The sequence below is a fragment of the Triticum aestivum genome, chromosome 1A (genome assembly GCF_018294505.1).
Source record: "Triticum aestivum cultivar Chinese Spring chromosome 1A, IWGSC CS RefSeq v2.1, whole genome shotgun sequence".
Taxonomy (NCBI): Eukaryota; Viridiplantae; Streptophyta; class Magnoliopsida; order Poales; family Poaceae; genus Triticum; species Triticum aestivum.
In genome coordinates this window covers 534,345,586-534,372,595 of record NC_057794.1, presented here as the reverse complement: position 1 = coordinate 534,372,595, position 27,010 = coordinate 534,345,586, and the positions used below count along the sequence as shown (strand labels likewise).

General features: G+C 44.9%; 1 protein-coding gene across 1 annotated transcript; it reads right to left on the bottom strand.

The window, feature by feature from the left end:
* Positions 1-25,327, bottom strand: LOC123043851 (uncharacterized). Its single transcript, XM_044466473.1, has 7 exons — positions 24,826-25,327; positions 24,520-24,730; positions 24,352-24,432; positions 1,145-1,246; positions 1,035-1,066; positions 409-655; positions 1-96 (listed from the first exon to the last, which is right to left on the bottom strand). Exons 1-7 carry the CDS (start codon positions 25,281-25,283, stop codon positions 1-3), a joined length of 1,227 nt encoding a protein of 408 aa, XP_044322408.1. The 5' UTR covers positions 25,284-25,327.
* Positions 25,328-27,010: the final 1,683 nt, after the last annotated feature.

Below are 27,010 nucleotides of genomic sequence, written 5' to 3'. Positions count from 1 at the left end.
CTAAGATTTATGATAACTCAAAGCATAGTCCCAGATCATCCGCACCGCAGACTCTAGCATCCCTTTTAGAGTGTCCCCTTCTTGATTGCCGCCGTCCTGGTAAATGGTTAAGGAGACATTGTCATTGTGCTGTTCAATCCACTCAATTAGAAAACACGACGGTAATAATTCTAATTCCGAGTAGCCATATGTTGGTAGAAAAACAGAATATTAGGTCTGCAGATGACATGATAATTCCAATTCAGAGTTTCCATATGTCAGTACTAAAACAGGATATTAGGTGTGCGCATCAATGCAGAGAATTGTTGTTTGGACATCAGGTCAAGCAAAGCAAGCATACAATGCAGGTACGTTACACATGTAACCAAATAATTGGCTCACGAACATCACACATTATCGTGTACTAACCTGCAGTCTCTTGGATATGCCAGCTAATTTGAAGCTAACTTCATTGGAAACCTCTCCAGTGGAGCTCCCTTGGACAAACCGGCCAGTATGCCTTAGATACATCTTGGAGGATTTATTCCCAAAAGTCTTGTAGTTTGTACGCCACACTCCAGCTATGCTGAACCTCTCATCTATCAACTTATTCCCAAGTGGCCGTCTAAACCCCCCTCTGGCATTAGGATCTACAAGAGCTGAAGAGACTAAGGGCCTGTTCGGAAATGGCCCAGCTCCTCTGAATCCTCAACTCCCGCTCCTCCACCCAAAATGCTGCTCCTTCTAAAAAATAGCACTAAAAAAAACTGTTCGGCAACAGCTTCGCTCCCGATCCAGGAGGAGAGGCAGAACTGCATAAACGAGCGACTCAGGCGCGGCCGCTCCAACCGTTTTCCACTTGGCGGTGGCAATTCTTCCGTAAATCTTATCAACTCTGTGATTTTCCAGATCTGAGATCCTGAAAACTGTAGCTCCGTGGAATTGCACTGTAGCCTGCTCCGCTCCAGATTTTCAACTCCGCAGAGTTCGGGCGTTCGGCGCCGCTCCACCGGCTCCACAAGCGGAGTTGAGGAGTGGAGGGAATCCAAACACACCCTAAGCTCTTGATGGCATTTTCCACTTCAGGCTGCAAGCGTTATCCAGATGAGTCTGCAGAAGATATGTTGCAACAGAAAGGACAGAGGTAGTTCCAATATGAACTCACGTCTATTAGGATCCTATTCGTATTCAACATCAGCCTTAAATCAAGATCTTTCGACAGGCAGGATACGTCTTCCAATAAGGGTTGTATCTGGTTCAATTCAATCTGCACGAGAAGTAACAATGGAGACGAAAGAGAAAGAAAACTATTTTTAGCTAGTAGTGGCTTGTATAATGAATAGTACTATATTTGAACAATTTAGCAAAAGCCACAGTACTTAAGTCACATATTAGAATCTAACCAACTGACACTATACATGGTATAAATGAAAATTTACCAAGGAAAATGCTAAGCCCAGAAATATCTGCAGTAGAATGAAAAAACAAGGAAAAATGAATACTAATCACATCGAGCTACAGAAAACATCAGCCAGTGAAATAATCTCGCTTTAAAACAATTTCAAGCAAACATAGTTGCTTTTCCATAACAATGCTATGAGGCTGAGCTTTATTGCTGCAGTTTCTTTAGTTAGAGAACATAATGAGTTTAGAGCTAACTGCCCAAGTGATAGACTACAAACAAGAGACACGGATGGTTTAGAGAAACAAGGAACCACCGGCCACTTGAGGAGCAATCAGAAGACTACATATAGTGGGCGACTTGTGTGTAAAGACTGGATACATATTTACACATGCATTCATCTTAATGACGATAAAGGGTTTCCCCCCGCTTTATATTATAAAGCAACAGTCCGAGCATACAACCGGCCATACAACAAAGGGAAAACAAAAGAGCAACAACAGTAAAGATACAAGACACCGAACGAGCCACTAACGTCGTCAAATGCAACAAGCACAAGCCTGAGCATCGAGGCCCTCGGTGAACCCGATCCTGCACACGACACGACAAAGACAAGGTAGTGCCCTGCAGCAGGAGGAGGCCACGCTCCGTCAACTCCGCCGAGGCCCATAGTCGATCAGCCAGCCGTCTCTACCTTCGAAGAAGGCCCCCTGCCCTCTCGCCCCGGACCATAGGACGCCACGCCGTCGGCAGGTAAAGCCGCTCACCCCGAGCGGAAGGCCGAGACCAACGGATGCCGGGGAGAAGACTACGGGCACAGCCACCTCTCCTCGCAGCGCCACACCCCATACATCGCCACCGCCGTTGCCGGATGAACGTCAACCGAAAGCAGCCGGGCAGGAACATCACTGAAGAAGACAGCCCCCCTCCTGCACCGAAGCCACAACCACCCCTCTGCCGACCAAAGGTGGTGCCTTCAAGAAGAATAATGACGCCGGCGCGCCATCACCACCCAACTGGAGAGTTTGCGCTTTCGCACAGGTCACGGAGGTGGGAGGTGTGGGAGGGACCTCGATGCCGCCCCCCAGAGGAGAACGACGCCGGAGCGCCACTGACATCGTGGCTGCAGCAGCCAGCCAAGGGTTTCCCCCGATCCAAGCCCATCCAACCCTCCATCCCCAACTGACCGCCTGAGCCAGGCGCACGGGTACCGGCAACACAAACCAGCGGGGCAGGAAGAGGCACAAGGGAGGAGGCCATCACTTCAGATCCGCTCAAGGGGCCAACGGGGAGACCCTAGGAGCCAGCTCCATGTCCACCACCGGCCCGCCGCCCACGTGGCCAGGCACGGCCACTACTAGGAAAATGCTTATAGATAGAAGTTTACCAGTAGCGCCTGTTTATGACCCCATGCTACTAGTATTTAGTAGTAGCGCTGGGCATAAAACACGCTACTACTAATATATAACAACAGCGTTTGTTTGCTTGGGCCGCGCTACTGTTACATGGGCCGCAGGGCAAAAGCAGTAGCCCACTTAGTTGTAGCGTTTGTTTTGAACGGGCGCTACAGCTGGTGGGCTTAGCAGTAGCGCCAGCCTCTAAACAGCTACTACTAGAGCAAAAGAAAACCGGCCCGAGCGCCCGCGTACCCCCACACCCCCTCACACTCTCACAGTCGATCCCCTCCGCCTGACGACGCAGCCGCGGTTAGGGTTCGTCCCCGGCCGCCTCACCCCCGTCGACGGTGTCGTGCGCCGCCACCACGCACGGTCACCTCTCGCCTACTCCGACGCTCCAGCCCCGTAAGCCCCCCTCGATCTCCTCCTCCCTGCGCGTGCCACACTAGCTAGGCTCCAATCGATTTGTCGCGGCGGCTCGCCATGTTTTGGGATTTAGGGATTGCACGGTGGCTCCGCGCTTCGATGCGACATGCTCCTCGCGTGATTGGGGAGAGAGTAGAGAGAGGGGTTAGGTGAGAGAAGTAGAGGCTTTTTGTTGCTCACCGAAACTTAGGAGAGAGTAGAGAGAAGTAGCTAGAGAAGTAGAGGCTTTTAGCACATATAATTGAAACTTGGGTTTTAATTCTTGGCTGCTACCCCTGGAGGAGTGGTGGCGGCGGCGGTGCCTAGTGTTCTAGGGTTTAGAGAGGGGGCGTCCATGTCGTGACTATTGTTTCCGACATTTAGGATCATTGATGTAGTACTTGTAACTACTTGTCATTCCTTCGCTGGAACAACCATAGTGCTCGACCGTAGAATCGTGAGCATTTTTTTAGCTCTGATATGACAACAACGGTTACGGTTTCAATTCTTGGCTACTACCACTAGCTTCTTTGTTGATGCACATAAAGATATAACCAAGAAGCCCTCACTACTGTTATGTGGTTTCATGGAAAAATCAATGCTTGATTCGATACTCTCTTTCAGGTTGAAGAGAGTATCTGTATGTGGTGATGCTCAAATTGCTAAGTTCTTATGATGCTGTTAGTGAGCCCATTTTTGGTAAATTTCAGAAAAAGAAAACACAGATAGATAGAGAGTTGCATCTGATTAAAAAGGGGGGTGTTTGCCTTTTATAGTTTTAATTATTGTGCATCTGATGCCAAAGGTGGAATGGATGTTTACTTATTGTGTTCTAGAAGATTCTAAGCTGGTTCAACTTTTGGATGTGGGAATAGATAAAGTGTTCCCCTGGACTGAACTTTACGTTTACTTTTTAGTTGTTATTTTGCTTGCCATGTGAACTCTAGCTATGAAAACTTTATGTTTACTTTTTGGATCGTTAATCCTTTAATCATATTGCTTTAGGGAAATGGAGCCACCACCACCACCACCACCATGTCAACGGTTCAAGTCAAGGTGCGCCAGCAGCCTTGCAACTGGCATGCTATTTGGCATCTACTTCGAGTCTAGTTTTCTTCATGCGGCGGTAATAAATTATATGAACCTAATAACTACTATTTTGTTTTTAGTGTTATTGGCAATAATGCATCGTGTATATATCATTTTGTACACAGATCATCCCATGCAATGTGAGGTCAGAATTCAACAATCTGACTGGAGACTCTGTGACCTTTGAGGCTCCTGGGGGCCCCTACACTATGGAGATCGAGAAAGGACAAAAGATGACGCAGGTGGGAGGAGATGGATGGGTCCGTTTCATCGACCACATGTGTATCACCGGTGGTGAGTTGATCAGCTTCTCCTTCAGAGCTGAAAGATCCAAGCTAGTCGTGATTTATGTCAACAAAGCAGAAGATTATGAGGATGATGAGGATGATGACGACCCACTCGGTGACGCTATCGTAGCTCAAAGAATGAAGTTGAGCGAGGAGGAGGTGTGCGACCTATGGGACATCATTCCGCCACGTGCTGACTTCGTCGGGGTGCCATTCGTGACCCGCTTGACAAGTACCATGGTCGATCGACATATCATGGTATGTTGCATTTACTGTAGTTTTTAGAGTAATTTGATGATATGCTTTATTGTTATACTTAGTTTAGAGTCCGATGATATATATGCTTAGTGAATCTTATATGCTTTATTGTTATACTTAGTTGTAGGTGCATCTAGTGCCCCATAGTGATTTTGGTGTATTGAAGACTTATAGGTTAAGGGACTAATGCATTTGTGAGTGTACACAGGTCTATAAGTCTATGAGGAGTTTGATATTTATAGGAAAAGTCGACCCCTAAAAATGAATATCTTCGACTGAAGATTTTGGTATTTCTGTAGACTTTCATGAAGACTTTGAAAGTGAAGAAATTGGTGTGTCCGTGAAGACTTGATATTCATGCGAGGAATATGAAGCTTGAAGACTTTCGTTTTCATAGTTTTGTTTCTTTCTTTCTTGAGTCATAGGAAACACCGTACTGTTAAAGGGGGTCGAGGAAATACTAAGGAAAATTTTCCATGTGATGCTCAACTCAAAATCCTACACCTACCAATCCCTTCGAGTGAAGCCATTGGAAATCTCATACAGTTCAGTCAATTTCTTTAGTGACAGAGACGAAGTTCTTCTGGTCTCTGAGGAATTTGTCCTGACTGAGGAGTTAGGAATTCGCCAGTGCGGATTTCCTACACAGTGAGGAACATGATAGCCCTGAGGATTTTGCTACTCAAAATTCCGACCGTTGCTGTGCTATGCGCCAGCTGTCCCAAAATATCTATCCATCTAACGGTCATATCATTGAAGGGCATTTATATCTTATCATGTCGGGCTGCTCCCTAGGCTATAAATAGCCGCCCCCTACAACCACTAGCTGGTTGGCTGCTCCGAGAGAAACCGACACTTGTCATTTGAGAGCAACCCATCCTCTGAGGACTTTGAGCGAAAATCATCAAGTGAGGAAAAACCAAAAACCCAAAACCCAAACACCTACAAACCCCAAGTGATTGAGCATCACTGAAGAGGTTGATCCTGAGTGGATCCGACGCTTGTTACCTTTGAAGATTGTGCTTCTTCCAGACGCTTAGGCGTCATGGTCTAGAGCATCCAGACACTTGTCTCTGTGAATTGTTTGTGTGCCAAATATATGTTGATGATATTATCTTTGGCTGTACTGACCAATGTTATAGTGATGAATTTGCCTATATGATGAGTGAAGAATATCAAATGTCTAGGATGGGAGAGTTGAAATTCTTCTTAGGTCTTCAAATTTGTCAACAACACAATGGCATATTCATATCTCAGGAGAAATACCTCAAGGATGTACTGAGGAAATTCGGCATGCAAGATTGCAAAGGCGTCAAAATTCCTATGCCCACAAATGGCCATCTGTGCACTGATGAAAATGGTATTGACTTCGATCATAAGGTATACCGCTCCTTGATAGGTTCCTTATTGTACTTATGTGCATCTAGGCCAGATATAATGCTTATTGTTTGTATGTGTGCCTGATTTCAAGCTACACCGAAGGAATCACGCCATAAGGCTGTGAAGCATATTCTTCGATATCTAGCTCACACACCAACACTTGGATTATGGTACCCCAAGGGCTCGGCTTTTGATCTTGTTGGATATTCTGACTCTGACTATGTTGGTAATCGTGTGGATCGCAAGTCAACATTTGGTACATGTCATTTCCTCGGACGATCTTTGGTCTGTTGGTCGTCGAAGAAACAGAGCTGCGTATCACTATCTACTACTGAAGCTGAATACATTGCCGCTAGTTCTTGCTGTGCCTAATTGCTATGGATGAAGCAAACCCTCAAGGGCTATGGCGTCAACATGAAGAATGTGCCTCTCTTCTGTGACAATGAGAGTGCCATCAAGATTGCTCACAACCCAGTTCAACACTCGAAGATAAAGCACATTCAGATTCATCATCATTTTCTTCGTGATCATGTGTTGAAGAACGACATTTCTATTGAGCATGTGAAGACTGAAGAACAACTAGCCGATATCTTCACAAAGCCCATGGATGAGAAGAGATTTAGCAAGTTGCGGTGTGAGCTAAATATCCTAGAATCTTTGAATGTTCTTTGAAAAGGACACTCATCCTAACACTTATGCAAAATTGATGACTTAGATGTGCAACACATGAAGAAACGTTTTTCTTCAATCAATGAAGAATAACACTCTTAGTGTGAAGAAATTAACGAAGAATTTGATTCTCAGAACCCTACGATAATTGTACGCGGTGTCTGAAATCATCATTCTTATACGGTGGGTCACGCCACCACCAAAAGTTGAAATTCCTCAATTATTCATATTCTTCAACTTTGCATAGTCTTCACTGGTTCCGTCATTTTTCTTCATTGGCTATATATATATATATATATATATATATATATATATATATATATATGAGTTTATGTCCTCTACAGCATTCATTTATTGCTATTTCTTCAAGTTGGTTTTCTACTAAGTGAATGTGATCGGACCCTTCCCCTCTATGCTTTACTCAACCCAATTTGTTTATAAATTCTTCATGTGCGTTCTATTTGAAACTCGTTCAAAATCTTCACCATGTCCTTGTCAGCTGAAGAAATTGCAAACGGAACTTTAAAACCTATCTTATCTAAGTTTTCGGCTTTGCCGCTCAAACCGTTCCGCATCCCACGATACACTTATCCACTCACCCACGATCTAACACGATCTCCACCTCTCACTACATGGGTGACACATGTCATGCGAATGAGAAGGGTCAGGGGCACGTTCTTCCAATTTCTTCGGGCGAGCAGTTTTTCACTGTGGCTATAAATACCCCTACTTCCCTTCCTCACTTCTTTTACTCCGCTCGACCTCTCTCTCCAGCTCGAGCTTCTCAAACCCTAGCGTCGCCGCTACTTCATCGCCGCCGGTGAGGAAGAGCTTCACTGCCTCGACCTCGTCGCCGATGTACTCGCGCCGACCGCGGAAATCTTCACTCCGCCGCCGAGTAGCCGTCTTCCTCTGCCAAGTTAGGGCGTGGAAGATCTCCACAGACGAACTTCACATCTCCTCACTTCAGTTCATCGTGTTCTTCGTCCAGGGTAATTAAAAGTTACTTTTAACTGCCCTCGTTGATTCGAATGATTATCTACAAAATCTTCAAATGTGTTTTTCTTCACATCTGCACACACTGAACACCTCACAAGTCATCTGTTCTTGATTCGTTTCTCTAAGCATTATTTTTCTTCAAGATTCCTCAATTGTGTGGATCTTCGATCTATTCAACTCTACACCTAAGACAAAGAACGCTTAGTGAAAATCTTCAAGACTCATCTGGTCAAATTCCTCAAACTTGTTCTTTTTGAAAAACCTTCTAAGAACGCATATGACCTCTCCAAATTCCTCGCAACTATACTCTATTCACAGGTACACATGTCAGCTGCTGAATCACTAGGTTTTCATCAACTTAACTCATTTGCAGCGTTCTTCAAAGAAAAGTTGCATACTTCTTCAGAGAATTCGATTGTTCAAATTCCTCAACTGAAGAAAATGGCTGATGGTAAAAGGCCACAGAAGGGAGGAAAGAGGCCTGAGGTAAATACAGCGTTTGAGATCCCTGATGACATATATGATGGGTACTGCACACCTACTGAGGAAACCAAGAATGAGCGCAAAGTGCGCAAACAGAGTATAGAGAGGAGATGGGCAAGAGAATGGAGGGAGTACAGATATGTCACTCCTAAGTACATGAAGAAATTCGCACTCAATCCTCCATGCCCAAGAGCTCCATTGGCACCTGGCCAAATAGCAGATCCCACCAGCCTCAAGCGCGGTGAGGACTATCCTGATGAATGGGCCAAGCGCCAAACCAAGTTGGCTAAGCAAGCCAGAGAAGCAGTGAGGAAATTCAATGAAGACTCTGCCGCTGCTGATGCCTCTGCTGAGGCCTCTGCTGTCAAGCCAAAGAAGGCTATGTCTAAGAAGCCTGCACGCAGGCCAAGTTCCTCAGAAATGCCCTCACGGACAGAATCATCAAAGCCCTCACGGCCAATTCCTCTGCTGCTCATGTTCCTCCAAAGTCCTCAGCTCCTCCACCAAACCCTTCAGCTGTTTCGACCAAATCCTCAGCACCTGTGCATCTCGCTTCGTGCCAAAGGACTGCCGGCATCTCCATTACCTCAGGTGTCTCAGCTAGTTCCTCAGCTGCACCAAGTTCCTCAGCTGGCCCCTCACTGCTGAAGACAAAGGCCACTGTTGGACGAGGTCCTCGCCCAAGTCCTCAAAAAAGCAAGTCTCTTCCGAAGTGCCGTCTGATGAAGACGAAGCTGATGATGATGAACTTGCATAAATCATTAGAGACAGGCAAGTCAGAGCCGCTAGAGTCAAAGGATCAGAAGTGCAACTGCTTTTGGATCCCAAGCTGATCCTCGACTACATTGATGATTGGCACATTGACCCCAACACTCCCTTGCCTGACTTCAAGCTGACTCCTGGCCAGAGTCACATGCTGACCCACTTCATTCAAGAAGAAAAGTGGAAATTTAAGAAGGCCAGGCAGATCAAGAAAGCGCAGTACAAGAAAGAGCGCTATCTGAAGAAAAACGTTGTCTCTATGACAACTGAAGAACTTGTCGCAATTCAGACTGAGATTAAGAAACTCAGTGATAACTTTGACGCATATCGCTCTGATTAGCTTGGAGCCAAGGTTCGTTTTGTGAAACTTGCGAATAACTTACTTCCAATGTTGCAGCCCCAACGCAACAGGAAAATCCTCAGGCTACTGAAGAAAATGCCAGCACCGCTGATGAAAATCAGGCTGCTGAAGATAATGTGAGTTCCAGGGCTGATGACTGCATTTCAGCCGCTGAAGAAATTGCCAGGGCACCAACTTGTGGTGTGCCTGAAGAAACTGAAGAACTCAGGGCAACTACATCAGCTGTGCCTGAAGAAAATCAACCAGATTCCTCAGCTGCTTCTGCACCAACTTCAACTCCAATCCTTCCATCTGCATCAGATGTGAAGAAGACCAAGGCTACAGCGTGCTGTAGTGAAGAAAAGGAAAGCCTCAGCTGCTTCAGATTCTTCAGCTCCGAAGAAAATGAAGCCTATGACAAGTTCATTTGCAAATCCGATTGATGTTGTTCCCACCTCAACCAGACCATCAAAGGACCTTGTTCCTTTTGATGAAGAATATGTGATCCCCAGCGGATCTGATGAAGAAACTCCTTTTGCTGCTTCGTCTGAACCATCGGATAAAGAAATTGAAGTGGATGTGATCCCTTCAACACCTATCATCTCCTCGCCTATGCCTCAGTTCATAGCTGAAGAGGCTGGCGTTGAAGAAATGAAAGATGAAGATGTGGACATTGGCTGCTCCACACCCATAATCAGTGATGAATTCTGGGAAAGTCAGCATGCAAACTCACTAATGTTCACCCCTCTACAGCAAATTCCTCAGTCCCCCACACAAACTGTACACATGGGCTCTGAAGAAACTCATCCCAATGCATCTGTCCATGAGGAAATTCCAGCCACTAGCGTTGAAGAAACTGCTGCTGCTGAACACCAACGACGCAGACTGCCACTGAGGAGGAACCAGAAATTCCTCAGCCTGAAGAACCTGCGATTGAGATTCCTGAGGTCGTGATGCAACTCACTGACACTCCTCTGCCGAAGCCAAAGGATCCTTTCTCACGCAAGCAAAAGTTCAAGGATGATGATTTCTTCGGCGAGCATGTATTCTTCGAAGATTACAACCCATATGACTCTGCTCGCATTAGGAAGAGGCGTTTCTGGACTGCTAGTCAAGCCAATTTCTATTCCTCAGTGCTGTTCAACAAGGAGAAGATCTTCTACCATGAGCATATTCCTCACGTGGATATCGAATCTCTGCCGTGCTTCGCAACAGTCCTTAGTGTTCTTCACGATGCAGGACTGCTCAACTTTTGCTCTGACATCTGCGATTGGAATGAAGAACTGATTCTTCAATTCTATGCAACGTTGCACATCACCGGATATGCTGAAGATGTGAATTCATGGGTGCTGGACTGAATGTCTGAAAACACTCACTACACTGCACCAGCCTCTGAATTGCTTCGTGCTCTACCACTCAGTCCTCCCCTTGAAGAAGCTCGCTGCATCTATAGTGAAGTTGAGCTCACACATCATTACATGCAGGTGCTGATGAAGCCTTTGAAACCAGGTCAGGCACCTCGAACCAAATTCCTCGTGAAGGAATTGTTGTACGTGCCCAGAACTGTCTATCGTATTCTTACGAGGACAATCAGTCCCATCAAAGGCCATGACTCATCTGATGAGGAAATTTTTGGCATCATGAAGAATCTAGTATTCAACATCGTTCATGGTATTCCTGTCAATTATCACGATTTCTTCATGAGGACTATGGCCAATGTTGCACTGTCTCCGTTTGAGCTGAAGCCTTATGCACCTTGGATTATGAGATTCCTCAGGACAAGGTCATCACTCAACTACAAAGCTGATTTCCAGAATCACCTCAGCTACTTGCCCACAATTGAAGTCCTCAAGCAGACATATTCCTCAGTTGATGGAAAGGGCAAGGCACCAGCTGTAATAGATGAAGGCATTCATCCATTGGATGGTCAGTTTCGCAAAGCTGCATCTTATTCCACCAATGATGACTCTACCACACATGACTCCGCCAATGCACCTAAGTCCACTCCTCAAGCCACTGCTCCGTGCGTGATGACTGACCGTGAACTTCTGCTTAGTCTTCACCAGAAGGTGGATCGAAATCACAAAAGGGTTAAGTGTTAATTTGGTTCATTTCTTCACAACATGACTGCCACACACAATGCAGTGAAGAAAAACCACTACTGCCTCCATCAAGTCTTCGGTCGCACCTGGGCAATCCTGTCACATCTGTATGGTGAAGAATATCTGAAGAACATTGGTCTCAAAGAAGATTTTGACTGGTCTGCACCTCCACTGAAGAAATTCAAGAAGGTCCAAGTTCCTTCTTTGTTGGCCAGCTCATTTTCTTCATCGCGCGACACTGATGAACATGAAGATTTGGACGACACTCCGGCAGGCCCTACATCAACAAACGACCCCAACAACGCTGGTGCTCCTTCATCAACATGATTATCTTCAGGGCGTTAGTCCTCATTTTCGATCCTTTTGGTCATTCGATGACAAAGGGGGAGAAATATGAGTTAGTCTTCAAGCGGGTCTACTATATGGGCGTTTTTTTATTTGCTAAGTTACAACTCTCATTCTTCTGAAACTTTATTGGATCGAGTTGTAATCTTAAACCCGATGGTGCTCTGATACTTTTGATGCACTGTGCTCTGATACTTTTGATGCACTATTTTGCATGCTTATTCCTCATTAATATTATTGCACGCATCCTGAATTTCATCTGGCACCATATTTCATCATGCATTTCAAATTCTTCATATTATATGTTAAATGCGTGTATGAATTATAAGATATAGGGGGAGATCCCCATAATTCAACTCTTCAAGTGTGCATTGCTTCAAAGGCAAATTCCTCACTGTGCACATCTTCAAGGGGAGTTCTTCTATATCTTGGAATCTAATTCCTCAATATCAGTAGTTACACTTCATATGTTTATTCCCGTTGAAAACTTAACCTATATTGTCATCAATCACCAAAAAGGGGGAGATTGTAAGTGCATCTAGTACCCCTTAGTGATTTTGGTGTATTGAAGACTTATAGGTTAAGGGACTAATGCGTTTGTGAGTGTACACAGGTCTATAAGTCTATGAGGAGTTTGATATTTACAGGAAAAGTCAACCCCTAAAAATGAATATCTTCGACTGAAGATTTTGGTATTTCTGTAGACTTTCATGAAGACTTTGAAAGTGAAGAAATTGGTGTGTCCGTGAAGACTTGATATTCATTCGAGGAATATGAAGCTTGAGGACTTTCGTTTTCATAGTTTTGTTTCTCTCTTTCTTGAGCCATAGGAAACATCGTACTGTTAAAGGGGGTCAAGGAAATACTAAGGAAAAATTTCCATGTGATGCTCAACTCAAAATCCTACACCTACCAATCCCTTCGAGTGAAGCCATTGGAAATCTCATACAGTTCAGTGAATTTCTTCAGTGACAGAGACAAAGTTCTTCTGGTCTCTGAGGAATTTGTCCTGACTGAGGAGTTAGGAATTCGCCAGTGCGGATTGCCTACACAGTGAGGAACATGATAGCCCTGAGGATTTTGCTACTCAAAATTCCGACCGTTGCTGTGCTATGCGCCAGCTGTCCCAAAATATCTATCCACCTAACGGTCATATCATTGAAGGGCATTTATGTCTTATCATGTCGGGCTACTCCCTAGGCTATAAATAGCCGCCCCCTACAACCACTAGCTGGTTGGCTGCTCCGAGAGAAACCGACACTTGTCATTTGAGAGCAACCCATCCTCTAAGGACTTTGAGCAAAAATCATCAAGTGAGGAAAAACCAAAAAACCAAAACCCAAACACCTACAACCCCCAAGTGATTGAGCATCACTGAAGAGATTGATCCTGAGTGGATCGGACACTTGTTACCTTTGAAGACTGTGCTTCTTCCAGACGGTTAGGCGTCATGATCTAGAGCATCCAAGAGGAATTGTGGATCGCCGAGTGACCAAGTTTGTGAAAGTTTGGAAGTCGCCTGAAGACTTACCACGAGTGATTGGACGAGGTCTGTGTGACCTTAGTTCAAGGAGAATACGGTGAGGACTGGGTGTCCTGAGCTGCATGTTCAGGACTGGGTGTCCGGGACTGTGTGTCCTCGAGTTTAAATACTCAGCCGCTCCAACCAGACGTACAACTGAGACAGCAGTTGGAACTGGTCTACCAAATCATTGTCTTCACCAAGCTTACTGGTTCTATTTCCTCAACTCTTTCATTTCCTCATAACTGTGTTGTGTGTTTGTTCATATATGTGTTTAAAGACTTTGACTAAAGACTTTCTCAATTTCCTTAGTTTAATTTCTTCAGTCTGTTTGTATTCATCCTGTGGTATCCTATGATTACGCTTCATGTACTCTGTGCCTGTCTTCATTTCATCATGATGACTATGCTTGTATTCTGTTATGTTTACTTTTGAGTACTTATTCCGCTGCTAGTAGTTCTTCGCTAAGGAATTTCCTCACCGGCAAATTCCTCAATGAAGAATTTCATAAAAATCGCCTATTCACCCGCCTCTAGTCGATATAACACACTTTCATTAGTGTAGAGTCTGATGATATATATGCTTAGTCAATCTTATATGCTTACTGAATCTTATATGCTTTATTGTTATACTTAGTGTAGAGTCCGATGATATATATGCTTAGTGAATCTTATATGCTTTATTGTTATACTTAGTGTAGAGTCCGATGATATATATGCTTAGTCAATCTTATATGCTTAGTGAATCTTATATGCTTTATTGTTATAATTAGTGTAGAGTCCGATGATATATATGCTCAGTGAATCTTATATGCTTAGTGAATCTTATGTGCTTAGTGAATATTATATGCTTTATTGTTATACTTAGTGTAGAATGTGTGAGGCTACTTATTAATTGATATGTTTTTCTTATTCAGAAATTTCCAAAGAGCCTACTTGAGAGTTGTGGTATCATGCCTGATGAAGAAGGCTCTGCTGCAATACGCCTTACCGCAAGGTGCTCTGTCACCACTTGTGCATACGACGTGGACACGGACGGTCTCACACACTTCAACTCGGTTGGGTGGAAGAGCTTCCTCGTCGGCAAGAATCTTCATGTTGGACAGGCAATCCTAATTACTATCAGGAACACCCATCGCCCAGGCTTGAGGATGATGGTCGTCATCGACATCATCTAGAACCTCATATGCATGCGTGTGGCTGTTGAACCATATATATGCTAGTATGACTACCTAGTAGACTTATCAACTATGATCTATCCATGCATTGTTGACTACTATATGAGTTTGTGAGATTGTGTGGTTATATTAAATGTGGTACTGTCGTTAATGTTTGTGAGATGGTTCTGTGAACTTAGTTTATTTGCACTGAACTTGTCTTGATTTCCATGAATATTGCACCTGACTGCTTTTTATTTTATTTTTATTTCTATTTGCCTAGTTGTAGCGTAGGGAGAAAATAAGACGCTACTACTATGTGATGATAGTGGTAGCGTTGGTGGAGAAATTGGTGCTACTAATGAGTATTTTAGCTGCAGCGCTTGTTTAGAAACGCGCTACTGTTAAATAATAGTTGTAGTGCCCTAGCAGTAGCGCGGGTGCCCGCGCTACTGGTATGTAAAAAACCAGCGCCACTAGTAAGCTTTTCTCTAGTAGTGGGCGCCCATCCGCCTCTACAACGGCCACCCATCGCAGGGGAGCCCTTGTGCCTCCCGGAAGTGGCCGACGCCACAGATCTGGCACAACCTGACGCCAGCACCGCCGCGCCGCCGCTCGACCACGCCGGCCCGCGCCAGCCATCGTCGGAGCAGGGAAAGCCAGTCACCGTCGCCGACAACGCAGACAAGGCTTCGCCCTTCCGAGCGAGCCAGTGGCGACGAGGGAAGAGGTGGGGGAGTGAAGGAAATATGCCCTAGAGACAATAATAAAGTTATTATTTATTTCCTTATATCATGATAAATGTTTATGATTGATGCTAGAATTGTATTAACCGGAAACGTAATACATGTGTGAATACATAAACAAACAGAGTTTCACTAGTATGCCTCTACTTGACTAGCTCGTTGATCAAAGATGGTTATGTTTCCTAACCATAGACATGAGTTGTCATTTGATTAACAGGATCACATCATTAGGAGAATGATGTGATTGACTTGACCCATTCCGTTAGCATAGCACTTGATCGTTTAGTTTGTTGCTATTGCTTTCTTCATGACTTATACATGTTCCTATGACTATGAGATTATGCAACTCCCGTTTACCGGAGGAACACTTTGTGTGCTACCAAACGTCACAACGTAACTGGGTGATTATAAAGGTGCTCTACAGGTGTCTTCGAAGGTACTTGTTGGGTTGGCGTATTTCGAGATTAGGATTTGTCACTCCGATTGTCGGAGAGGTATCTCTGGGCCCTCTCGGTAATGCACATCACTTAAGCCTTGCAAGTATTGCAACTAATGAGTTAGTTGCAGGATGATGTATTATGAAACGAGTAAAGAGACTTGCAGGTAACGAGATTGAACTAGGTATTGAGATACCGACGATCGAATCTCGGGCAAGTAACATACCGGTGACAAAGGGAACACCGTATGTTGTTATGCGGTCTGACCGATAAAGATCTTCGTAGAATATGTGGGAGCCAATATGAGCATCCAGGTTCCGCTATTGGTTATTGACCGGACACGTGTGTCGGTCATGTCTACATTGTTCTCGAACCCGTAGGGTCCGCACGCTTAAGGTTTCGATGACAGTTATATTATGAGTTTATGAGTTTTGATGTACCGAAGGAGTTCGGAGCCCCGGATGAGATCGGGGACATGACGAGGAGTCTCGAAATGGTCGAGACGTAAAGATCGATATATTGAACGACTATATTCGGACATCGGAAAGGTTCCAAGTGATTCGGGTATTTTTCAGAGTACGAGAGAGTTATGGGAATTCGTCGGGGAGTATATGGGCCTTATTGGGCCATACGGGAATAGAGGAGAGAGGCCAAAAGGAAAGAGGCGCGCGCCCCCCCTCTGGTCCGAATTGGACAAGGGGTGCGGCCCACTTTTCCTTGTTCCTCTCCCCCTCTTCCCTTCTCTCCTACTCCAACAAGGGAAGGAGGAATCCTACTCCCGGTGGGAGTAGGACTCCCCCCTTGGCGCGCCCTCCTCCTAGGCCGGCCGCCTCCCCCCTTGCTCCTTTATATACGGGGGCAGGGGGGCACCCCATAGAGACAACAATTGATCATTGATCTCTTAGCCATGTGCGGTGCCCCCCTCAACCATAATCCTCGATAATATTGTAGCGGTGCTTAGGCGAAGCCCTGCGACAGTAGAACATCAAGATCGTCATCACGCCGTCGTGCTGACGGAACTCTTCCCTGACATTCTGCTGGATCGGAGTCCGGGGATCGTCATCGAGCTGAACGTGTGCTAGAACTCGGAGGTGCCGTAGTTTCAGTGCTTGATCGGTCGGGCTGTGAAGACGTACGACTACATCAACCGCGTTGTGCTAATGCTTCCGCTTTCGGTCTACGAGGGTACGCGGAGAACACTATCATCTCTCGTTGCTATGCATCACCATGATCTTGCATGTGCGTAGGAAATTTTTGAAATTACTACGTTGCCCAACAGTGGCATCCGAGCCTAGGTTTTATGCGTTGATGTTGTGCACGAGTAGAACACAATGGGCGATATAAGTCATACTGCTTACCAGCATGTCATACTTTGGTTCGGCGGTATTGTTGGATGAAGCGGCCCGGACCGAGATTACGCGTACGCTTACGTGAGACTGGTTCTACCGACGTGCTTTGCACACAGGTGGCTGGCGGGTGTCAGTTTCTCCAACTTTAGCTGAACCAAGTGTGGCTACGCCCGGTCCTTGCGAAGGTTAAAACAACACCAACTCGACAAACTATCATTGTGGTTTTGATGCGTAGGTAAAAACGGTTCTTGCTAAGCCCATAGCAGCCACGTAAAACTTGCAACAACAAAGTAGAGAACGTCTAACTTGTTTTTGCAGGGCATGTTGTGATGTGATATGGTCAAGACATGATGCTAAATTTTATTGTATGAGATAATCATGTTTTGTAACCGAGTTATCGGCAACTGGAAGGAGCCATATGGTTGTCGCTTTATTGTATGCAATGCAATCACGCTGTAATGCTTTACTTTATCACTAAGCGGTAGCGATAGTCGTGGAAGCATAAGATTGGCGAGACGACAACGATTCTACGATGGAGATCAAGGTGTCGCGTCGGTGACGATGGTGATCATGACGGTACTTCGGAGATGGAGATCACAAGTACAAGATGATGATGGCCATATCATATCACTTATATTGATTGCATGTGCTGTTTATCGTTTATGCATCTTATCTTGCTTTGATTGACGGTAGCATTATAAGATGATCCCTCACTAAATTATCAAAGTATAAGTGTTCTCCCTGAGTATGCACCGTTGCGAAAGTTCTTCGTGCTGAGACACCACGTGATGATCGGGTGTGATAGGCTCTACGTTCAAATACAACGGGTGCAAAATAGTTGCACACGCGGAATACTCAGGTTAAACTTGACGAGCCTATCATATAACAGATATGGCCTTGGAACACGGAGACCGAAAGGTCGAGCGTGAATCATATAGTAGATATGATCAACATATTGATGTTCACCATTGATACTACTCCATCTCACGTGATGATCGAACATGGTTTATTGATTTGGATCATGTGATCACTTAGAGGATTAGAGGGATATCTTTCTAAGTGGGAGTTCTTAAGTAATATGATTAATTGAACTTAAATTTATCATGAACTTAGTCCTGATAGTATTAGCATATCTATGTTGTAGATCAATAGCTCGCGATGTTGCTCCCAGTTTATTGTGTTCCTAGAGAAAAATTATGTTGAAAAATGTTAGTAGCAATGATGCGGATTGGATCCGTGATCTGAGGATTATCCTCATTGCTGCATAGAAGAATTATGTCTTTGATGCACCGCTAGGTAACAGACCTATTGCAGGAGTAGATGCAGACGTTATGAACATTTGGCTAGCTCGGTATGAAGACTACTTGATAGTTTAGTGCACCATGCTTTACGGCTTAGAACCGGGACTTCAAAAAAATCTGAACGCCACAGAGCATATAAGATGTTCTAAGAGTTGAAATTGGTATTTCATATTCATACCCATGTCAAGAGGTATGAGACCTCTGACAGTACTTTGCCTACAAGATGGAGGAGAATTGCTCAGCTAGTGAGCATGTGCTCAGAATGTCTGAGTACTACAATCACTTGAATCAAGTGGGAGTTAATCTTCCAGATAAGATAGTGATTGACAGAGTTCTCTAGTCACTATCACCAAGTTGCTAGAACTTCGTGATGAACTATAATATGCAAGGGATAACGGAAACGATTCCCAAGCTCTTCGTGATGCTGAAATCGACGAAGGTAGAAATCAAGAAAAACATCAAGTGTTGATGGTTAACAAGACCACTAGTTTCAAGAGAAAGGGCAAAGGGAAGAAGGAGAACTTCAAGAAGAACGTCAAGCAAGTTGCTGCTCAAGTGAAGAAGCCCAAGTCTGGTCCTAAGCCTGAGACTAAGTGCTTCTACTGCAAAGGGAATGGTCACTGGAAGCGGAATTGCCCCAAGTATTTGGCGGATAAGAAGGATGGCAAAGTGAACAAAGGTATATTTGATATACAGATTATTGATGTGCATTTTACTAGTGTTCATAGCAACCCCTCGGTATTTGATACTGGTTTAGTTGCTAAGAGTAGTAACTCGAAACGGGAGTTGCAGAATGAACAGAGACTAGTTAAGGGTGAAGTGACGATGTGTGTTGGAAGTGGTTCCAAGATTGATATGATCATCATCGCACACTCCCTATACTTTCGGGATTAGTGTTGAACCTAAATAAGTGTTATTTGGTGTTTGCGTTGAGCATGAATATGATTTGATCATGTTTATTGCAATACGGTTATTCATTTAAGAAAGAGAATAAATTGTTGTTCTGTTTACATGAATAAAACCTTATATGGTTACACACCCAATGAAAATGGTTCGTTGGATCTCGATCATAGTGATACACATATTCATAATATTGAAACCAAAAGATGCAAAGTTAATAATAATAGTGCAACTTATTTGTGGCACTGCCATTTAGGTCATATTGGTGTAAAGCGCATGAAGAAAATCCATGCTGATGGGCTTTTGGAATCATTTGATTATGAATCAGTTGATGCTTGCGAACCATGCCTCATGGGCAAGATGACTAAGACTCGGTTTTCCGGAACAATGGAGCGAGCAACAGATTTGTTGGAAATCATACATACTGATGTATATGGTTCGATGAATATTGAGGCTCGCGGCAGGTATCATTATTTTCTGATCTTCACAAATGATTTAGGCAGATATGAGTATATCTACTTGATGAGACACAAGTCTGAAACATTTGAAAAGTTCAAAGAATTTCAGAGTAAAGTGGAGAATCATCGTAACAAAAATAAAAGTTTCTACGATATGATCGCAAAAGTAAAATATTTGAGTTACGAGTTTAGCCTTCAGTTAAAACAATGTGAAATAGTTTCACTACTCACGCCACGAACACCACAGTGTAATGGTGTGTCCGAATGTCGTAACCATGCTTTATTAGATATGGTGTGATCTATGACGTCTCTTACTGATTTACCGCTATCGTTTTGGGGTTATGCATTAGAGACAGCTACATTCACGTTAAATAGGGCACCATCTAAATCCGTTGAGACGGCACCGTATGAACTATGGTTTGGCAAGAAACCTAAGCTGTCATTTCTTAAAGTTTGGGACTGCGATGCTTATGTGAAAAAGTTTCAACATGATAAACTCGAACCCAAATCGGAAAAGTAAATCTTCATAGGATACCCAAAAGAAAATGTTGGGTACACCTTCTATCACAGATCCGAAGGCAAGATATTCGTTGCTGAGAATGGATCCTTTCTAGAGAAGGAGCTTCTTTCGAAAGAAGTGAGTGGGAGGAAAGTAGAACTTGATGAGGTAACTGTACCTGCTCCCTTATTGGAAAATAGTTCATCATAGAAATATGTTCATGTGACTACTACACCAATTAGTGAGGAAGCTAATGATGATGATCATGTAATTTCAGATCAAGTTGCTACCGAACCTCGTAGGTAAACCAGAGTGATATCCGCACCAGAGTGGTATGGTAATCCTATTCTGGAGGTCATGTTACTTGACCATGACGAACCTACGAACTATGAGGAAGCGATGATGAGCCCAGATTCCGCGAAATGGCTTGAGGCCATGAAATCTGAGATGAGATCCATGTATAAGAACAAAGTATGGACTTTGATTGACTTTCCCAAAGATCGGCGAGCCATTGAGATTAAATGGATCTTCAAGAGGAAGACGGACGCTGATAGTAGTGTTACTATCTACAAAGCTAGAATTGTCGCAAAAAGGTTTTCAACAAGTTCAAGGTGTTGACCACGATGAGAATTTCTCACTCGTATCTATGCTTAAGTCTGTCCGAATCATGTTAGCTATTGCCTCATTTTATAAAATCTGGCAAATGGATAAACAAAACTGCATTCCTTAATAGGATTTATTAAAGAAGAGTTGTATATGATACAACCAGAAGGTTTTGTCGATCTTAAAGGTACTAACAAAATATGCAAGCTCCAGTGATCCATCTATGGTGCAAGCATCTCGGAGTTGGAATATACGCTTTGATAAGTTGATCAAAGCATATAGTTTTATATAGACTTGCGGTGAAGCCTGTATTTACAAGAAAGTGAGTGGGAGCACTACATCATTTCTGATAAGTATATGTGAATGACATATTGTTGATCGGAGATAATGTAGAATTATTCTGCAAAGCATAAAGGAATGTTTGAAAGGAGTTTTTCAAATAAAGACCTCGGTGAAGCTGCTTACATATTGAGCATCAAGATCTATAGAGATAGATCAAGATGCTTGATAAGTTTTTCAATGAGTACATACCTTGACAAGATTTTGAAGTAGTTCAAAATGGAACAGTCAAAGAAGGAGTTCTTGCCCGTGTTACAAGGTGTGAAGTTGAGTAAGACTCAAAACCCGGCCACGGCAGAAGATAGAGAGAGAATGAAAGTCATTCCCTATGCCTTAGCCATAGGTTCTATAAAGTATGCCATGTTATGTACCAGACCTATTGTATACCCTGCCATGAGTTTGGCAAGGGAGTACAATAGTGATCTAGGAGTAGATCACTGGACATTGGTCAAAATTATCCTTAGTGGAATAAGGATATGTTTCTCGATTATGGAGGTGACAAAAGGTTCGTCGTAAAGGGTTACGTCGATACAAGTTTTGACACTGATCCAGATGACTCTAAGTCTCAATCTGAATACATATTGAAAGTGGGAGCAATTAGCTAAAGTAGCTCCGTGCAGAGCATTGTTGACATAGAAATTTACAAAATACGTACGGATCTGAATGTGGCAGACCCGTTGACTAAACTTCTCTCACAAGCAAAACATGATCACACCTTAGTACTCTTTGGGTGTTAATCACATAGCAATGTGAACTAGATTATTGATTCTAGTAAACCCTTTGGGTGTTGGTCACATGTCGATGTGAACTATGGGTGTTAATCACATGGTGATGTGAACTATTGGTATTAAATCACATGGCGATGTGAACTAGAATATTGACTCTAGTGCAAGTGGGAGACTGAAGGAAATATACCCTAAAAGCAATAATAAAGTTATTATTTATTTCCTTATATCATGATAAATGTTTATTATTGATGCTAGAATTGTATTAACCGGAAACATAATACATGTGTGAATACATAAACAAACAAAGTGTCACTAGTATGCCTCTACTTGACTAACTCGTTGATCAAAGATGGTTATGTTTCTTAACAATAGACATGACTTGTCATTTGATTAACGGGATCACATCATTAGGAGAATGATGTGATTGACTTGACCCATTCCGTTAGTATAGCACTTGATCGTTTAGTTTGTTGCTATTGCTTTCTTCATGACTTATACATGTTCCTATGACTATGAGATTATGCAACTCCCGTTTACCGGAGGAACACTTTGTGTGCTACCAAACGTCACAACGTAACTGGGTGATTATAAAGGTGCTCTACAGGTGTCTTCGAAGGTACTTGTTGGGTTGGCGTATTTCGAGATTAGGATTTGTCACTCCGATTGTCGGAGAGGTATCTCTGGGCTCTCTCGGTAATGCACATCACTTAAGCCTTGCAAGTATTGCAACTAATGAGTTAGTTGCAGGATGATGTATTACGAAACGAGTAAAGAGACTTGCAGGTAACAAGATTGAACTAGGTATTGAGATAACGACAATCGAATCTCGGGCAACATACCGATGACAAAGGGAACACCGTATGTTGTTATGCGGTCTGACCGATAAAGATCTTCGTAGAATATGTGGGAGCCAATATGAGCATCCAGGTTCTGCTATTGGTTATTGACCGGAGACGTGTGTCGGTCATGTCTACATTATTCTCGAACCCATAGGGTCCGCACGCTTAAGGTTTCGATGACAGTTATATTATGAGTTTATGAGTTTTGATGTACCGAAGGAGTTCGGAGCCCGGATGAGATCGAGGACATGACAAGGAGTCTTGAAATGGTCGAGACGTAAAGATTGATATATTGGACGACTATATTCGGACATCGGAAAGGTCCCAAGTGATTCGGGTATTTTTCGGAGTACCGGAGAGTTATGGGAATTCACCGGGGAGTATATGAGCCTTACTGGGCCATACGGGAATAGAGGAGAGAGGCCCAAAGGAAGGAGGTGCCCCCCCCCTCTGGTCCGAATTGGACAAGGGGTGCAACCCACTTTTCCTTGTTCCTCTCCCCCTCTTTCCTTCTCTCCTACTCCAACAAGGGAAGGAGGAGTCCTACGGTGGGAGTAGGACTCCCCCCTTGGCGCGCCCTCCTCCTAGGCCGGCCGCCTCCCTCCCTTGCTCCTTTATATACGGCGGCAGGGGGCACCCCATAGAGACAACAATTGATCATTGATCTCTTAGCCGTGTGCGGTGCCCCCCCTCCACCATAATCCTCGATAATATTGTAGCGGTGCTTAGGCGAAGCCCTGCGACGGTAGAACATCAAGATCATCACCACGCCGTCGTGCTGACGGAACTCTTCCCCGACATTCTGCTGGATCGGAGTCCGGGGATCGTCATCGAGCTGAACGTGTGCTAGAACTCGGAGGTGACGTAGTTTCGGTGCTTGATTGGTCGGGCCGTGAAGACATACAACTATATCAACCGCGTTGTGCTAACGCTTCCGCTTTCGGTCTATGAGGGTACGTAGACAACACTCTCCTCTCTCGTTGCTATGCATCACCATGATCTTGCGTGTGCGTAGAAATTTTTTGAAATTACTACGTTGCCCAACAGGGAGGGGGGCTCGGGAGCCGGCGGCTAGGGTTTTCCCTTCGTGTCGCTCGCGGGAGCGGCCGGGAGGGGGAGGGGATTAGCAAATATCAGGTCTGCATTCATCTTAATTGCCCAAAAAGTTCCTTTGAATTAAGACAAGCATGATAATTGAGAGCTAAAAGTTAGCATCATACATGGTGTCAATGAATACTAACTTATAGGTTACGTATCTTTACAGTCTTGGGGTTCTCGATTGTCAGGCACAAAAGAATAAAACCATGCGCAATCCTGGTATTTCACGCTGTTTAGTATTCCCTCCGTCCGAAAAAGCTTATCCCTTAAATGGATGTATCTGGCATCAAGTTAATGCTGGATACATTCATTTGAGGAACAAGCTTGGTACAAGCTTTTTCGGACGGAGGGAGTATTATACTATTTAGCAGGGATCCATAATTCCATATACAGTCGATGAATTGTAGTGCTAAAAGTTTAACTGTGACCCTGAGTTTTGAAAATCAAATGTACAGGAAAGGACAGCATGGTAAGCACACCTTGCAGATTGCAAGCTTCCCATCTTCTTGCACAGTGCATTTGCAAGACATCTTGGAAACCATTCCCTGCTTGTCGACCACCTATCAGATATTTATAGGCCGCAAAGTCAATCACCCTCGTCTAAACACCAACCAGGGGATAATTCTCAAATTGTTAGATGCATAAGCCTTGACATGGTAGTGCTCTTTTGTTGAAACGAACTCCAGGCCCATCGTCTTCACAGCGAATCGCTCCATATCATCCAAGAAATCACTGGGTACATTCGTATAGAACGTTTTACGGACCTGGCTATTGGATCCTTCTGCCCCTGCCTCTGCGAGGTCGCGGACGTCGTCCAGGGAGACGAGCGATCCATCAACACAAAAACTGGGTGGTGGCGCGCGTTAATCACAATGCGATGTGAGTATGTGACACGAAGCAGAGATCCAAGAACTGGGATGGAATAGTGAGATGGATAAAAGAAGACTCACCGTTGGAAGAGGACCTTGCCCACCCTTGCCACCAGACAGAGTTTTGCCTCCTCGTCATCCCTCGCCACATCGTGCGTCCTCGCCCTCGCCCTCTCCACCGCGTCTAGGAGGTCCGGCAAGAACCTCTCGGTGATGGCGACGGCCGCGACCTCGGCCTCCGTGGAGCTGGAGGATGGGGAGGAGAGGGCAAGGACGAGGGGCTTGGCGCCGGACATGCGCTCGACGGTGTAGCAGGGGGAGGTCTCGAGGCGGACAGATTCAGCGTCGTCGGAGAAGGGCGGGAGCGGGGACCAACGGGAGACGCAGTCTGCGGCGTGGATGATCTTGTTGGACGGGGGAACGTGGTGACGCCCGCGAGGGGAGGAGATGGAGAGGGAATGGAGGGAGGAAGTGGGCGGGGAAGGGATTGGGGCGGGCTCGGAGGTGCTCGAGTGGCGCTTGTGGGGATGGACGTAGGCCATGGCGGATGCCCCGATTGGCCGGCGGCGAGGTCAGAAGGGGAGAAACCGAGAAAGGGAAGCTTAGCCGGCGGTTGTTGACTGAACTCTCGGAAAAGGGGAAGTTTAAAGACCAACTTTAACGTACGATCCCAAACCCCAAACGACGGAGGCGAGGTCAGAAGGGGAAAAGGTGGAAGTTTAGCGATTGATTGAACTCTTGCCTCCAAGGAGAAAAGGAGAAAAGAGGGAAGTTTAAATGCCAACATCGACGCACCACCGCTAAACGGACGTTCGTTTTGTTTGGATTTCGTCTGTTTAGGGTGAACAATCCAAACCGAGCACGTACAACGTGGCTGACACATTATACATCATGTTGGTCATTTACCCTTAATTTAAACATAAAAACGATAAAACAAATGAAACTTAGACTTATATAATATATTAAATCCAAATTTAGTTTAGAAGTACTCCCCGCCGTCCATTAAACTTGAATTAAAACCACTGTTCAAAATATCTTTCGATATTCCCATAAATCAGCCGATTTATCGCGTACCATTGTGAGACCGATAAGATAAATCGGTAATAAATTAGCCGGTATGACGATAATTGGCCGATATGCCGATAAACCGGACGATTTATCCTTTATCATGGTTTGACTGATAAATTCCCGATAAGCGATATCCCTAACATTAATTAAAACTAAAGAAAACAAAAAAGAAACCTTAATGTAACCCCAGATCGGCTTCTCTCGTCGCCGCCGCCGTCGTCCTTGATGAGGTCGATGAATGGCGGGGCTGCCACAGGCCGGCCGGTGCCGCCTGGGGCGGGCCATGTACCGCCAGAGGTGCATGCGACACCTGCAGATGCTCATGGAGTGGTGACCAGGGTTCGGGGCCCATCCAGGAGGCCAGTGCGGACGCTAGCTCCGACGTACAGGGCGGCGTCGACATCAAGCTCCAGGACTGCCCCACCAAAGTTGGATCCTAGGTCACGGCCGACGGCTCCAGAACGGCGCTGTCATCTGGCTCCAGGATGGCCACATCTCCCGTGCCCAAAAGGGCAATCTGCACGTCCAGCCCATCCCACTGGCTGCACTCTCCGCTCCCCTCATCTTCTCTGCTTCCTTTGAAATCCATCATGCATGTCCCCTCCCGTCATGGCCAAGTCCCTGCCACGACTCTGGCAGCGAACCTGATACCCATTGACTGGGACGACCTTATTAAGGACGGGGACTCCAAAACTAGCAGCAACACGCGGGCAAGAGGAGCTCGCCATCTACCGCTCGCATCGGGACACCGACGGGAGCTTGAACTCCATTGCATCTATTGTGTTTGTGTCGAATATTTTATACTAGTTGGGTTACGCTTGGACTTGGTGTTGTAGTGTGGGTAGGATACTTGTAGTGTCGAAGTCGGACACGTTGTACTCTTGGCCTCTTATATATGAGGAGGCACCCCACGTTGTAACCCATGACGACTAGATAGCGACAGGCTCGCAAGAGGGTGCTGGCGGCTTGTGCCGGCGCCCGGATGGCCGGTGTTGCGGTATCTCAGGGAGGAGCGCCCGTGGTCATTGCCCCGGGGAGTAGGCGAGTTCGCCGAACCTCGTTAACAAATCTCGGTGTCGTTGTTGTGCTTTGATTGCTTGTTCCTTATTGGATCGATCGCGTACCTCGGATTAATTCTAACAAGTGGTATCATGAGCAAGGTTCGATGAGACTACGGATCGATATCTGGAAGATCGAAGCA